Here is a 13,359-nt window from a genome sequence, read left to right as displayed (position 1 = left end):
GAAAACACAAACACACAAACACATAGCTTGCCTTGATGCGCAGTTACCGATAAACCCGCAGCGGTGGTTGAGCAGAGATCACAATGGTAAAACAAAAAAAGAAAGAAAAGGACCCGAGACCATCTGGCGGCACGATCGACGCGACACAGCATGACAATAACGGGGACGAAAAAGTAGAAAAAGGGAAAGTAAACAAACCAACAGAACCGATTGCTCCAAACCATATCCGCGTCCGCCCTGGTGTGTGACAATAATGGTAATAAAAACATATGTTGATAACGGCGGTAATGTTTTATCACGTCATGGTGATGGTTGGCCGCCGTGGTAAGTGGTGGTCAAAAAGAAGAAGTTAAAAAGACGTCTCATCCTGTCGAAATCCCCATTCCCAAGCGTAACCGTTTTTCTATATGCATACACGGGCTGCCAACCAACCAGCCAGACTCGTAATCATGAAGAATTAGTGGTAGTACCCTGCGGGCCTCGTTGCTCGTCTCTGCCGAATAATCGGCGGGAGGCTGAAAAGGGGGTTCCTAGATAGTATTAGAATCCATGTTCTCCAATCCTGGGATATGTAGACGGAACGGGACTCACCTGCGGAACGAGATTCACCATCACGCTGTCCGGCGTTCTTCGAGCTGCTTTCCGGAACGATGGATTCGCGAGCTTTTAAACGTTCTTCGGCTTCCCGGATTCTCTGCTGCAATTCCTCCAATTCGCGGTTCTGGATGATCATCTGCTGTCTCCTAGATGGGGGAAAGCATGTTAGCCAACCATCCATCATGCGAAACACCACTTTGCGAACGACTTACTTTTGGTCGATGGTCTGCGAAAGCTGAGTGACATCGGAATCCAGCGAGAAGGCGCTGTCGAGGGATGCTGAGAAAGCCTGCGCCATGGTCCTGCCATGCGTTTGGTTAGTTGCGCTTGTTCCTGAACGATCGGAGAGACTGGGAAGGGGAGACGAACGATGTAGGACGGCCGCTGGGCTTCCACTCCTGATCTGCTTCCGACATTTTGCTAAATTTCTGTCTGAATTTGCTTGTGTTTTGTTCGCGGGAAGAGGCAGTTGAAGGCGTGATTGACCGAGGGCGAGAGAATTGGAGAAGAAGAGTTGACGGAGGAGTCGTTGCGCCTGCTGAGGGGTAAACAAAAAGGGGAGGCGGCCAGGGAGGGTCAACGGAGTGAATCACAATATGTGAGATTGCCAGTCAATTGTAGAACTGGTGATTGTTAGAGAAAAAGTGGAATGGAATAAAGTAGGAAGAATCGAGAAGAGGAATGAAAAAGAGGAAGAAGTCGAGAAAGAAAGAGAGAGGAAGGACCGAAGTTGGCGTTGGGATGGACAGACGGAGAGGCGATAGCTCCGATCGGAGAACAGAAAGGAGCAAAAGCAGCAAGACAAGAGACAGAGCAGGAGCCAGGGGTTTGTTTGATATCGGGCTTTGTGTAAGAACAGAAAGTGAAGAAAGACCCAAAATGAGCGAAATAATGAGAGGCAAATGTCACTTCTACTGTATGGTAGCCCAGTATAGGAGTTGGGTTCATTAGCCCAGTCTATAGTCCCCTCTTGTCTTTGATTATTTTAATATGATTCTTATTATTATCAGCAGATCCACGCTGCAAGGAGATTATCTTTGACTCATTGTATCCAGAGTCCAGTAGTTAGTCTTAGAGAGCATGTATTCTATAGTATAGTTTGTATAGTTACCCCGAAGTATACGATCGTGGTGTTATACTCCTCGACCGTTATATCGTTTCAAGTTCCATATCAGACCCGATCCGCCAGATCCCGAGGCAATAATCGTCTATCCAAAACAAGTCAGCAAAAGAAAGCAAAAAATGAGGTGGAAAGGGGGGAGCGAATGCGATTCTACCCCTGACGCCGTGGGGTTCAGGGACCGATAATGACTACGGAGCTGGAGCATACAAGTACAAATACTCGATACTCTGCGATGTATACACTCTGTGTTCAACGTTGAATGAATTGATCAGTGCAGCCCGGAGAATATCCATCTGGCAGCGCATTGCATTGCCGTAGCCCATGACAGACTGGCATATGCCGTGTCCGATGTAGAGGACTTGTATATACTGTAGTGGTACCTGACCCCAGTGTGATTGCGATGCTCTCCCGGTGGGCCCTTCCACATTGGTGACAATAGTTCATAGTTTGGGAGGTTCCAGTTGCAGTGCCTACAGTAATGCCCTCACATTCATGTGCATATTTACCAATTCCTTGCCATAACGATACTCCTGCTCTCTCCTGCAATCCTTCGTATGTGTCTTTAGTTACGAGTCAGTATTCTGGGTGAATGCCCCAGCAACCATGAGCTACGGTCACGTGACACGCGTCATCTGCTGTGCAACATATCGTAACTTACAACGGTAATTCCGTTACCATCCACGTTTATCACGTGACATTCTCAATTTCTGCGGATTCTTTCGGGGGAAGACCAGCAAGGCGAATGAGAGATCCCCATCGCTGCTCCCTCCGTTAGTCGCGTTGTCGCCATCACTTCCGCTCTGCCAGGCCTTTCTTTTCTCGATTTCTTCTTCTTTCTATATCCATACTGTTCTATTTGACTTTTCGACGCGTCTTGTTTGGCCGTTTTCCCATTCTCTCTGGGCCTGTTTCTGCGCAGTTGGTCTCTCTGGTTATGCCAACCACTTTGCGCCTTTAGAATTCTTTTTATTTCTTTGGCCTTAATTTAAATTGCCCATTAATTTGCCCTTTTTTTTTCTTTCTTTTTTGCATCTCCATATTTTGAAACCATCCAATTTCCTCGGATAGAAGTTATCACCGTGGCCCCCATCCCCAAGCTCTCCTCCCCCAGTGGCCGACCGGGCGGGCAATGGGGGATGCCTCCTCTGTCGGCGTATACGCCCTTCGAATCGCTCCTCTTCTTCCAATCCCTCGCTTCTACAGATTCGCGTCCTTCCAACTTCGTCTCCATCTCCGATCTTCTCCGCAATAACCCCTTCGTTCGTCAGAATGTCGCCTACGATGCCGACCGTTTATCTCCGGAGGCTCTCGAGGACCTCTATACGACCTTAATGCGAGATGGTCTGGAAACCGCTGCGACCGGACCGAATGGTCACGCTACCGACTCTTCCGCCAACCCCAAGAAGCGCAAGATCTCCAGTCCTCGACCCGACGGTGTGGGCGACGGCGTCGCACGTCATTCCCGCATGGTTCCCGAATTAGTCGCTCATCTGTACGCTAAATACAAGGAGCTCGTTACGAGGGAGATCAGACAGGAGGAGAAGCGCTATCGGGAGATCAGAGATGATATTGAACGGATACACAGGGAAGAACAGAAACCTCCACCCGTCCCCGTTCAGCCGTCTCAGGCTCAAGTTCCCGCAGGCGGTCCGGAGCCGATGGATTTGGATGTCAAAGAGGAGGAGAAACAAATCCAAAGACCGGTCGTGGAAGTCGCAGGCCAAATCCCGACGACTCGCATCGAGCCGCAGCAACAACCGCCTCAATTACCACCGCAGCCCAGACAGTCGAACATACCCCAACCGCCTCCGGCTCAAGAACCGTCTACCGCGCAGCGACCATCAGTACCACAGCCCCCACAAGGCCAACCTTTACCGGATCAGGTATCACAGTTGCAGCAACCACTGCGGCCGCCGCAGCCTGTCCCGCACTCACAAACGGGTCATCTACCACCACCGCATGTCAACGGGAAACCACCTGTGCCACCTCAACCACCTGCTGTTGCGCCTCGCAATCCTCCGAATCAATTACCTCCCACACCACCCGTTCCATCAGGGCCCGGCACCAGTCCACCTGGGCCTGCGGCACCAGCCGTTCAGGGTCCCAATGGCTCAATTGCGCCCGGCGCCGCTTTCGCAACCCCTTCTGTTCCTACTCCAACTCCGCAAAGAACCGCTCAACAGGGTACTCTTCCTACACACGCCAAAGCTCCTCCTCAACTCCCCCCTCAACCCGCATCTGGCTTTCAACAATGGCCGTTAAACACGCCTACCCCTCATACTCCGCAAACCCCCCTTCCTCCCCATGGAACACCACAGCATCCGAACACAATTGCTGCTAGAAGACCAGTTCCAACACCTCAGCAAATACCACAGACCGAACCTGGGAAACAGTATCCACAAATCTTTTCACCAGCATTACCGACAACCCCCGGACCTCGTACCCAAGTCCAGACACCTCTTGCTGGTCCCCTTGGGGGTTTTGAGACACCCCGGGCTGCCTCATTTTCGGACTCGCGCAGCTTCCACCAACACCGGCTGTCAATTGATACATCTGGCTCTGCCACGCCCTGGAAGAGACCTCTTCGTTTGAGCATTCCGCAGTCTCCTGGGTCGCCTGACCGGCCGCGACCAGAGGATGTGAGTCCCATCAGTGACAGGGCCCCGTCACCCGAGTTTCCGGAACCAGCACACCACCGGAGAATGCAGCCTGCAGAAGACAAGAAGGTAACCAGGGCAGAAAAGAATACGCTGTCGGGCCGAAAGAAGCGTGAGGAGAGCATACCGTCGTCAAGAAGTCGGGGGCGTTCAAGATCTGTATCACAGGTCAAGGTCAAACATGAGATGCCCAGCACCCCAGCAGGTGTGCCAGATGCCGTCGAGGCTGAGCCGCGTGCTACTGCTGGACGGAGGTCTCAAGATGAACGTCCAGGCCGAGGTCGCCCGAAACGGAAGCGTGATCCTAGTGAGCCGGGAGAACCAGAGAGTTTCCACGCCGAAATCAGTCGTTTGGACTCGTCCCAGGCTGGTCAGTATGTCTTGAGTGCGCGCAATTTTCCCCGAACCGGAGCGCCCATTATGAACGATGTTACTATGCACAAGCACGCCTCAATCTTCACCAAGCCATTGACGGAACGGGAAGCGCCAGGTTATCGAGACCTCATTTACCGGCCGCAGGACCTGAAATCGATAAAGTCCTTGATCCATCAGGGAAGTAAGGCCGTAACCGCTGCCACAGAAGCCGCCAATACGCCCGCTGCAGATGGAGAGTCACCGGCTCCGTCAGGGACGCCTTCGAAGAATGCGGTGCTAATGCTACCCAAGACGGAGGATGTCATCCCTCCAAAGGCGGTGGTCAATTCAGCCCAACTTGAGAAGGAGTTGATCCGCATGTTCGCGAACGCCATCATGTTCAACCCGATCCCTCAACGCGGGTTTGGTCCGGCTTTCCCCATGATCAGCGAAAGTGGATCAAGAGAAAGCACACAAATTCCCGAAGCAGACGAAGGGGGCATCATCAAAGATACCGTGGAGATGTTTGAAGATGTTGAACAGGCAGTCACCCGATGGCGGGCAGCAGAACGCACTGCGGATGAATTGGCCAGCAAGAGCATCCTTTCGCTTCGCAGAGCGAGTGATTTTAATAATGCGGACGGTTCGGATGATATGAGGGAACCATGACCATGTTTGGGTTTCTTGTGACGAGTTAAGATCTTATGTAGTAATATTGTCTATTCATTGTTGCACTATGCAGACAAGCATTGAAGACCATCCAAACTCCTGTTCCCATGATGTCTAAACCATAACGACATAACACATTTTGTTCGTAATATACTCAAGCAGCCCGAACCGCCTGCTCCGGCCTCGTCCTCCCCAACCCATCCTTCGCATAGAAGTCCATCGGATAAATCCCATTATTCGCCGTATCCCAACTCTCCCTCACCCCCAATGCAACCAGCGCCTCATATGGCGTAAGCAACGGTCTCGGAAACGCATACCCCCAATCAATACTCAACCGCGGACAAGCAATCTGCACCCAACACTCGACATCAGGCATCGACGCGAGTTTCCCGGGGAAAATCTCACTGAGCAACAAGTTAACGAACGGGATCCCGCGCTCGTTGAGGTGGTTCTCGATCATAGCCATGGTATTCGGGTTCCCCTGTCGTCCTAGGGCACCGAGAATGATGCCCCATTTCTTTGCGGATTTGGCAGACCCGATAGCGTCACGACGGAGCGTATGCATTTCATCGTGGTAATATGTCTCTCTCGAGAGCGTTCTCGAGTACGGATCATACCGATAAGCTGGAATAGCCGGGTTATGGATCATTGCGGACTCAAGATGGAACCGGCCATCACCCAGATACAGCAGGAGATCAATCTCATCCTTCGCGAGCGTGGGGCTCGTACAGCCCAGAATCTCGCCTTTTGAGAGCGGCGTGATCTGTGGGATGATAACCTTGTAGCCTGCGCGCTCGAGGACGGGTTTCAGGCCGTGCAGGGTTGCGTTGAATTGGATGGTTCCTACTGTGGCTATTGTCTTGGGGGCTTGGAAGTTGCGTTCGAGGGTTGCGAGGAGGTGCGATGTGTCGATGGAGATGTCAACGAAGATGTACAGCGTTTTTATCTTGGTCACGTCGACAGGAATCAGGCAGGAGTGTGCGTAGTGGACAAGTAGATCGCAGCCCAGTGCTCGCGCGGTGTAGTCGTCGATACAGCATGCGCCGTAGGTCACGTCGCCCATGATCAAAGTTTCGGTACCGGGACAGAATTGTGTGAGGATATCGGAGATGGTTGTTGCGAAAATGAGGAGGCCTTCTGGGAATTGGAGGGCGATGCGCTTTGCGCCGAGGGTGCGGATGCGGTGGATTGTTTTGGGGATTTCGAAGGAGTAGTTTCGCGGGAGGAGGGAGATTGCGGCGTTGATGTCCGGGTCGTTGAGGATTTCGGGGGGAACTTGGTTTAGAGTCCTTGGTGTTCGGCGAGGGGTGGCTGTCATATCTCTATTAGAGTTATTCTGGTATATTTCTTGTGTATGAGGATGTGCTCACCCTTTTGGACGGTGGTGGTCTCGACATCATTTTGGGATCCGTTTTGTTGCGCCTGCGCTTCTGCTGTTCGTCGTCCGACGAAACGCTTTTTGGGTTGGCGCAGGTTGCTGTTGTTTGCCTCTGGGGCTGGTGAATCGCTCATTCTGTTTTATGAATTGCTTTGAATATTCCAATTGCTATCGCTCTGTGCACGATAAAAATTCAGGTGGGATGATAAGAATTTCGTACCGCTGACTCAGCGGTCATGTGCCTTTATCGCTCCCCCGCATTTTCTCGGCTTGACATCAGAGTAGATCAACCCATTCGGTGTTCAGGAACTGTCTCCTGACAGTCCTGTCTATCATATTACCTTTTGTGGACTCTCTTTATCTCCTATAGCTATACAATATGCTACTCCGTCCTCGATTTAGACCATTTACACCCCTCCGAGTTGTTCGAGCAGTTCCAGTCTCACGCCGCTATGCGACAGAGGCGCGGTTAACCTCGGACCACGTTCGCATCGTCGAAGTAGGCCCGCGAGATGGATTGCAGAACGAGAAGAAGACGATACCCATGGAGACCAAGTTGGAGCTTATTAGGAAGCTGGCACGGACGGGCGTGACTACCATTGAGGCTGGTTCTTTTGTGCCTGCGAAGTGGGTGCCACAGGTACGGTGTACTGAGGAAGCTATTCACTATTTGGGTGGACAGGGGAAGAAGGGAGGAGAATGATTAACGATGGCATATAACTGATACTCTTGTGTATAGATGGCTAGTACCGCAGAGATCTGTGAGCAACTCCTTCAATCGCCGCCAGAGTCGCAAACTGCGATTGCATACAACTACCTAGTTCCCAACGTCAAAGGGCTTGAGAACCTCGTTAGAGTCATGGAAGCAAATACATCAAGCATATCACCCAAATCTACTACCTCAACAGAAGTTTCCATTTTCGCGGCAGCAACGGAAGCCTTTTCTAAGGCAAATACGAATTGCACGATCGAGGAGTCATTAGAGCGCTTCCGGCCGGTTGTTTCACTAGCAAAGAATAAGAACATCCGAGTCCGGGGGTATGTGTCTGTTGCATTGGGCTGTCCATATGAAGGACCCGATACATCGCCCACCAAGGTGGCTGATATTACCGCTTCGCTGCTTGAGATGGGAGCTGACGAGGTGTCTGTTGCTGATACCACGGGAATGGGAACTGCACCTCGTACGGCGGAGCTCCTTCGCGCTCTCAAGGCTGCTGGAATTGCGAATAATGACCTTGCGCTTCACTTCCATGACACATATGGGCAGGCATTGGTGAACACCATTGTGGGCTTGGAGAATGGGATCCGGATCTTCGATAGCAGCGTTGGCGGTCTTGGTGGTTGTCCATACTCCAAAGGCGCGACTGGAAATGTGTCGACTGAGGATCTGATTCATACCCTTCATGGCCTTGGTATGCATACTGGTATCAACCTTGAGGAAATGTCGAAAATCGGATCTTGGATTAGCGGGGAGCTGGGTCGCTTTAACGAGAGCCGGGCCGGCAAGGCGACGTTTGCACGGCTCCAGGATTGAGAAGCGATGATCACTCAAATGCATATACGACATTGAGGAGCGCTAGTTTCATGATTTGTCATTTCTCTCCGTGAGCTTCAGTGGTGTTCAGCGGATGTTTTCTGTTGATGGCTGGCGCTTACCATATCGTTAGCAAGTGTGCATGTACGATTAATCCATATTTTATGCGATTATCTATCCTTATCTTCGAAACATATCCTCTATTATCATACAATGACTGTCATTCTGCGTATATACATCAAGAAGACCACACTGCAATTTCCACAAGCTCAGGTGGCAACGTCCAGTGCCCCATGCTGCGCTCGAACGAGAACTACAACCAATCAATCATATACCAACGCCATTTTATGCCAAAACAATATCCCAACAGACTCCGCTGAGCATCAGCTCAGCCCGGAGAGCTAGCAAAAGACGCCACGCCTCTTAGCTCAGAAGTCCGTAACCCGACCTCCATAACTCCAATCCCCATCCGAACCCCATCTCAACGGCTCATTCTTCGGGCCTCCAACCTCACCCGTGTTCGGATTCTTCTCGCCCTCGAATTCCGGCTTCATGCCCGCGGGCTTATCAGGGTGGGACTGCGCCTCGGCCTCGGAGGCAGGCGACTGGTTGACTTGCGGAGTACTAAATGCGCCGGTGGATTTTCGCTGGAGCTCTTCGAAGATTTCTTGTTCTTCCTTGGGCAGTCTCGGGGGTGCAGGGCCGCTCTTAAATGGCGTGTCGGCGGAGAGGACCGGGGAGGTGGATAGCGGGCGGGTAAGGAAGGATCGCGATGAGATGGAAGCGGTGAAAGCGCGGCGGGATGTGAGGAATAGCGCCATTTTCGCGGTTCTTTTGGGAAATTATGTAGAATGAAGCTGAAACTGAGTGGTAGTAGAAGTGGCGGGAGATGGGAGAGGGAAAGATGACTCGGTTATCCCGATAAGGATAAGCGGTCGAAGCCCCGATATCGCGGGCTTTTTCTCAGCCCGTCATTTTTGATTGTATCCCACGCGGGCTTCTTGGTACATTTTGGGGGTCTGTTTCTTTTTAAAGAGTTTCGTTTGACTTGATTTCTCTCTCTTTCCAATATCTTTTCTTTTATTTGTTCGTCTATCGTTGTCCGGTTACAATGGCTGCTATGCGTTTGGTTTCGCGGCGGGTTCCTCTCGCTAGGAAGCTCGTTCCTGCGATTGAGTCACCTGTCCAGCGCCGGTTTGCTTCAACCCAGGCCAAGGTGAGTGGCTTCCATGACAATTGTATATATTTCGAACAGCACTGATTGTGACGAATGCTATAGGATGCATTGCCCAACCCCGATCCCTCAGCCAATTCGGCGACAGCGGCTTTGGTTAACGCACGTGCTCCCTTCATGGTGCCTACCTACGTCCGTCCGCTTCCCGTGATGATGAAGGGACAGGGGTGCTATCTGTGGGATATGGAGAACAGACGGTATTTGGACCTGACGGCTGGTATTGCCGTCAACTCGCTTGGTCACTGCGACCCGGAGATTTCGCAGGTCATTGCTGAGCAGGCACGTCTACGTTCTATACTGTCGCAAACCATTGTCCCTCGTTACTGATGGAAGAACGACCTAGGCCGAAACCCTCATCCATGCCTCGAACTTGTACCACAACTACTGGACCGGTGCCCTCAGCGAGCTCTTGATCCAAACCACCGTCGACTCGGGTGCTATGCGTGACGCATCGCAGGTGTTCATCTCCAACTCGGGAACCGAAGCCAACGAGGCTGCGATCAAGTTCGCTCGCAAGGTCGGCCGCTCCCTCGACCCCTCAGGCGAGAAGCACGAACTCGTTTCTTTCCACAATTCGTTCCATGGCCGTACCATGGGCGCTCTCTCCGCAACCCCGAACCCCAAGTACCAGACTCCCTTCGCTCCCATGATCCCGGGCTTCAAGTATGGCAACTACAATGATGTCGCGCAGATTCAGACTCTCGTTACGGAGAAAACATGCGGTGTAATTGTGGAACCCATCCAGGGTGAGGGTGGTATCAACATGGCTACCCCGGAGTTCCTCGTTGCTCTGCGCAAGCGCTGTGATGAGGTTGGTGCCGTCCTGATCTTTGATGAGATTCAGTGCGGTCTTTCTCGGACTGGTACTCTCTGGGCTCACGCCCACCCCTCTTTGACTCCTGCCTCTGGTCAGGCAGCGCACCCCGACATCCTCACCTCCGCCAAGGCCCTTGGTAACGGTGTCCCCATTGGCGCGACCATCATCTCGGGCAAGTCGGTTGGCGAGCACATCAAGGCCGGTGACCATGGCACCACTTTCGGCGGTAACCCGTTGGCCTGCCGTGTCGCACACCACATCGTCCAGCGCCTCGCATCCTCGGAAGTGCAAAACGCTGTCGAGGTGAGCTCCGCCAAGTTCGTGCTGGGCTTCCAGGAGCTGCAGGAGAAGTACCCTCATGTCATCTCGGAGATCCGAGGCCGGGGTCTTATCCTGGGTATTCAGCTCAAGAAGGAATATAGTGCCAAGGCAGGCGAGTTGATCGGTGCTGCTCGTGAGAGGGGCCTTCTTGTCATCACTGCCGGTGACGGCTGTTTGCGATTTGTTCCTCCTCTGAACATCGGGGAGGAGCAGATTAAGGCAGGATTGAAAATCCTGGGAGAGGCTTTTGAGGCGGTTTTTAAGCCGTAACTGCATGCAGAATGAAAAATGTTTATGCGTTATCCTTGATTTATCAGTTTGTTGTTGTATAGTGTAGATCAAAAGCATGTGATTTCATTTGAGGCATTAAGGCATAAACTGCCAGCAGTTGGTCACGAGCCCAACTACCGCTTATCGACAACCGCATTCATTCGTCCTCTTCTCCAACTGTTCGGGATGCTCAGCAGCGATAAGATGATGTGTCGCTGTGGATCGTGACGCACTGTTCCTTCTTTTGTTAGCCTAATGATTCTATATAAATAAGCGCCTTTCTCCCAGTTGTAGTCTATCTCTTACCATCTCCGCGTTGACATGCCTCCAACATCAAACAGGGAGGAAGTACCCATGTTACCTCTCCCCGGCGCTCCGTCTAGTTCATGGGCTCGATTCCGTGAGCGCTTAAAAGCCATCTTCAGTGGCGCGGACCCGCGCGTTTGCATCGCCTTCTGGCTGTTTGGTAAGAATTGACCGCCTCATTCAGCGCGAGACATTCATCTCCAGATCACAGCGTCTAACCGATATACTGCCTTTTGTTTGCTTGCGCAGGTCTGATAAACAATGTCCTCTATGTGATCATTCTATCCGCCGCACTGGACCTGGTCGGCCCCGGCGTCCCCAAAGGCGTCGTCCTACTCGCAGACGTCATTCCCTCGTTCGGAACGAAGCTTATCGCGCCGTATTTCATCCATGTGGTACCATACTCGACGCGGATCGTGGTATTTGTCGGCCTCTCCGCGATAGGAATGCTACTTGTCGCGCTGACGCCGGACTATACCGAGGGCGGATCGATTTCGACCAAGCTAGCGGGTATCGTTCTGGCTAGTTTGTCTAGCGGAGGTGGGGAATTGAGTTTTCTCGGCTTGACGCACTTCTATGGACATTTTAGTTTGGCTTCCTGGGGTAGTGGGACTGGTGCTGCTGGGTTGGTGGGAGCTGGTGCATATGCGCTTGCGACGACGTCGTTGGGGTTGAGTGTCAAGTCTACGCTGCTGGTGTCGGCTTGTTTGCCGGCCGTTATGTTAATGAGCTTTTTTATAATTCTGCCGCGGGGTATGTTGCGGTTGGTGCCTGTGCAAGCTGGCTATGCTGCGGTTGACGGAGGGGATGGGATCGATGAGGAGCATATTGGAGATGATGATCGAAATGCTATTCTGAACGAGCGTGAGGGCCTTCTCGGTTCTTCGATACATTCAGCGGATAGTGGGAAATTGGGATGGCAGAATATCAAAGCCAATCTGCACCGTGTCAAAGGACTTTTCTTCCCTTTGTGAGTGCCTGTTTCTTGACCTTTGTCCCCTGAATCTTAGTACTGACACTGTTTAGTATGCTTCCGCTTCTACTGGTCTACGTTGCCGAGTATACTATCAACCAAGGTGTCTCGCCAACGCTGCTGTTTCCGCTCAAAGATTCTCCATTTTCGCGCTTCCGTGCCTTCTATCCGGCATATAACGCTATCTACCAGGTTGGCGTTTTTATTTCCCGCTCATCGACACCGTTTTTCCGGATTCATAATCTCTACTTCCCGTCCATTCTCCAGGTCATTAACTTGGTACTACTGACTCTCCACGCACTGTTTGACTTCATTCCCAGCGTGTATCTTGTCTTCGTGATCATCTTCTGGGAGGGACTTCTTGGCGGTCTAGTCTATGTCAATACTTTTGCTGAAATTGGTGACCGGGTTCCACCAGAGGATCGTGAGTTTTCGCTTGGAGCGACTACAGTCAGTGACTCAGGAGGTATTTGCATTGCTGGGTTTATTGGCATGGTGTTCGAGGTGTGGCTTTGTGATTGGCAGGTTGCGCATGGGAAGGATTACTGCCAGAGGACGTAGTAGTCTACTAGTTCTGATAGGAATTGAGTACGGAGTATATAGTATGATTATCATTTTTATCCTGACTTTCATTTCATATTGTAATTGGCAGGGATTTGATTGACTTCCTAATCGAGCTTAGGGCTGTCTCGCTCTCCAACTTCCCAAACAATCGTTTTCACTTCTTCCACGACTTTGTTTCACCCTTTTTGCCGCCACATGTCACTTGCCTGACAGCAGCAGCAGTTCATGCATGTTCCCGTCGCATTGACGGATAATTATATATGCACATGGAGACCTCGACATCTTCGGCCTTTCCGGCGGTGTGAATCACGCTTCGAGCGAATCGCCTACAGCACCTCGGGGGCTCGTGAATCATTGTCAACACATAAACTCAATAATATCACGCAGTAGTCCTCAGTTTTAAACTCTATACTTGCTTTCTCCTCTTAATGCTGACGGCATCCTGTTCATCCGCCAGGAGATGTTTCAGCTGCACCCCGGGCATCTGGTTCTTGCATTGGCTTATGTTTCTATGAGAAATGAGTTCGGTTCCGAGAAATGGATATTCGCGTGTCGGTTGGCG

General features: G+C 51.7%; 7 protein-coding genes across 7 annotated transcripts; 4 read left to right on the top strand and 3 right to left on the bottom strand.

Moving 5' to 3' along the window:
- Nucleotides 1–447: 447 nt before the first annotated feature.
- ACHE_40856S (uncharacterized protein) lies at nt 448–1,013 on the bottom strand (the record flags this gene model as incomplete). Its single annotated transcript, XM_043279102.1, has 4 exons — nt 448–530; nt 592–743; nt 810–899; nt 967–1,013. The coding sequence occupies 4 exons, from the start codon at nt 1,011–1,013 to the stop codon at nt 448–450; spliced, it is 372 nt and encodes a 123-aa protein (XP_043136814.1).
- Nucleotides 1,014–2,856: 1,843 nt separating this feature from the next.
- Nucleotides 2,857–5,400, top strand: ACHE_40855A (uncharacterized protein; the record flags this gene model as incomplete). Its single annotated transcript, XM_043279101.1, has 1 exon — nt 2,857–5,400. The coding sequence occupies one exon, from the start codon at nt 2,857–2,859 to the stop codon at nt 5,398–5,400; it is 2,544 nt and encodes an 847-aa protein (XP_043136813.1).
- Nucleotides 5,401–5,554: 154 nt separating this feature from the next.
- On the bottom strand, nt 5,555–6,912 carry dph1 (2-(3-amino-3-carboxypropyl)histidine synthase; the record flags this gene model as incomplete). Its single annotated transcript, XM_043279100.1, has 2 exons — nt 5,555–6,711; nt 6,771–6,912. 2 exons carry the CDS (start codon nt 6,910–6,912, stop codon nt 5,555–5,557), a joined length of 1,299 nt encoding a protein of 432 aa, XP_043136812.1.
- A 245-nt stretch (nt 6,913–7,157) lies between these two features.
- On the top strand, nt 7,158–8,312 carry ACHE_40853A (hydroxymethylglutaryl-CoA lyase; the record flags this gene model as incomplete). The annotated part of the gene is made up of 2 exons (XM_043279099.1): nt 7,158–7,418; nt 7,518–8,312. The coding sequence occupies 2 exons, from the start codon at nt 7,158–7,160 to the stop codon at nt 8,310–8,312; spliced, it is 1,056 nt and encodes a 351-aa protein (XP_043136811.1).
- A 428-nt stretch (nt 8,313–8,740) lies between these two features.
- FMP21 (succinate dehydrogenase assembly factor 4) lies at nt 8,741–9,133 on the bottom strand (the record flags this gene model as incomplete). Its single annotated transcript, XM_043279097.1, has 1 exon — nt 8,741–9,133. The coding sequence occupies one exon, from the start codon at nt 9,131–9,133 to the stop codon at nt 8,741–8,743; it is 393 nt and encodes a 130-aa protein (XP_043136810.1).
- A 290-nt stretch (nt 9,134–9,423) lies between these two features.
- On the top strand, nt 9,424–10,954 carry ARG8 (acetylornithine transaminase; the record flags this gene model as incomplete). Its single annotated transcript, XM_043279096.1, has 3 exons — nt 9,424–9,528; nt 9,592–9,825; nt 9,890–10,954. The coding sequence occupies 3 exons, from the start codon at nt 9,424–9,426 to the stop codon at nt 10,952–10,954; spliced, it is 1,404 nt and encodes a 467-aa protein (XP_043136809.1).
- Nucleotides 10,955–11,706: 752 nt separating this feature from the next.
- On the top strand, nt 11,707–12,794 carry BTN1 (battenin family protein; the record flags this gene model as incomplete). Its single annotated transcript, XM_043279095.1, has 2 exons — nt 11,707–12,230; nt 12,287–12,794. 2 exons carry the CDS (start codon nt 11,707–11,709, stop codon nt 12,792–12,794), a joined length of 1,032 nt encoding a protein of 343 aa, XP_043136808.1.
- Nucleotides 12,795–13,359: the final 565 nt, after the last annotated feature.

This window comes from Aspergillus chevalieri, chromosome 4 (assembly GCF_016861735.1).
Source record: "Aspergillus chevalieri M1 DNA, chromosome 4, nearly complete sequence".
In the NCBI taxonomy this organism is placed as follows: domain Eukaryota; kingdom Fungi; phylum Ascomycota; class Eurotiomycetes; order Eurotiales; family Aspergillaceae; genus Aspergillus; species Aspergillus chevalieri.
Note: the sequence above shows the minus strand (reverse complement) of the source record. Positions and strands in the feature narration are given on the sequence as shown.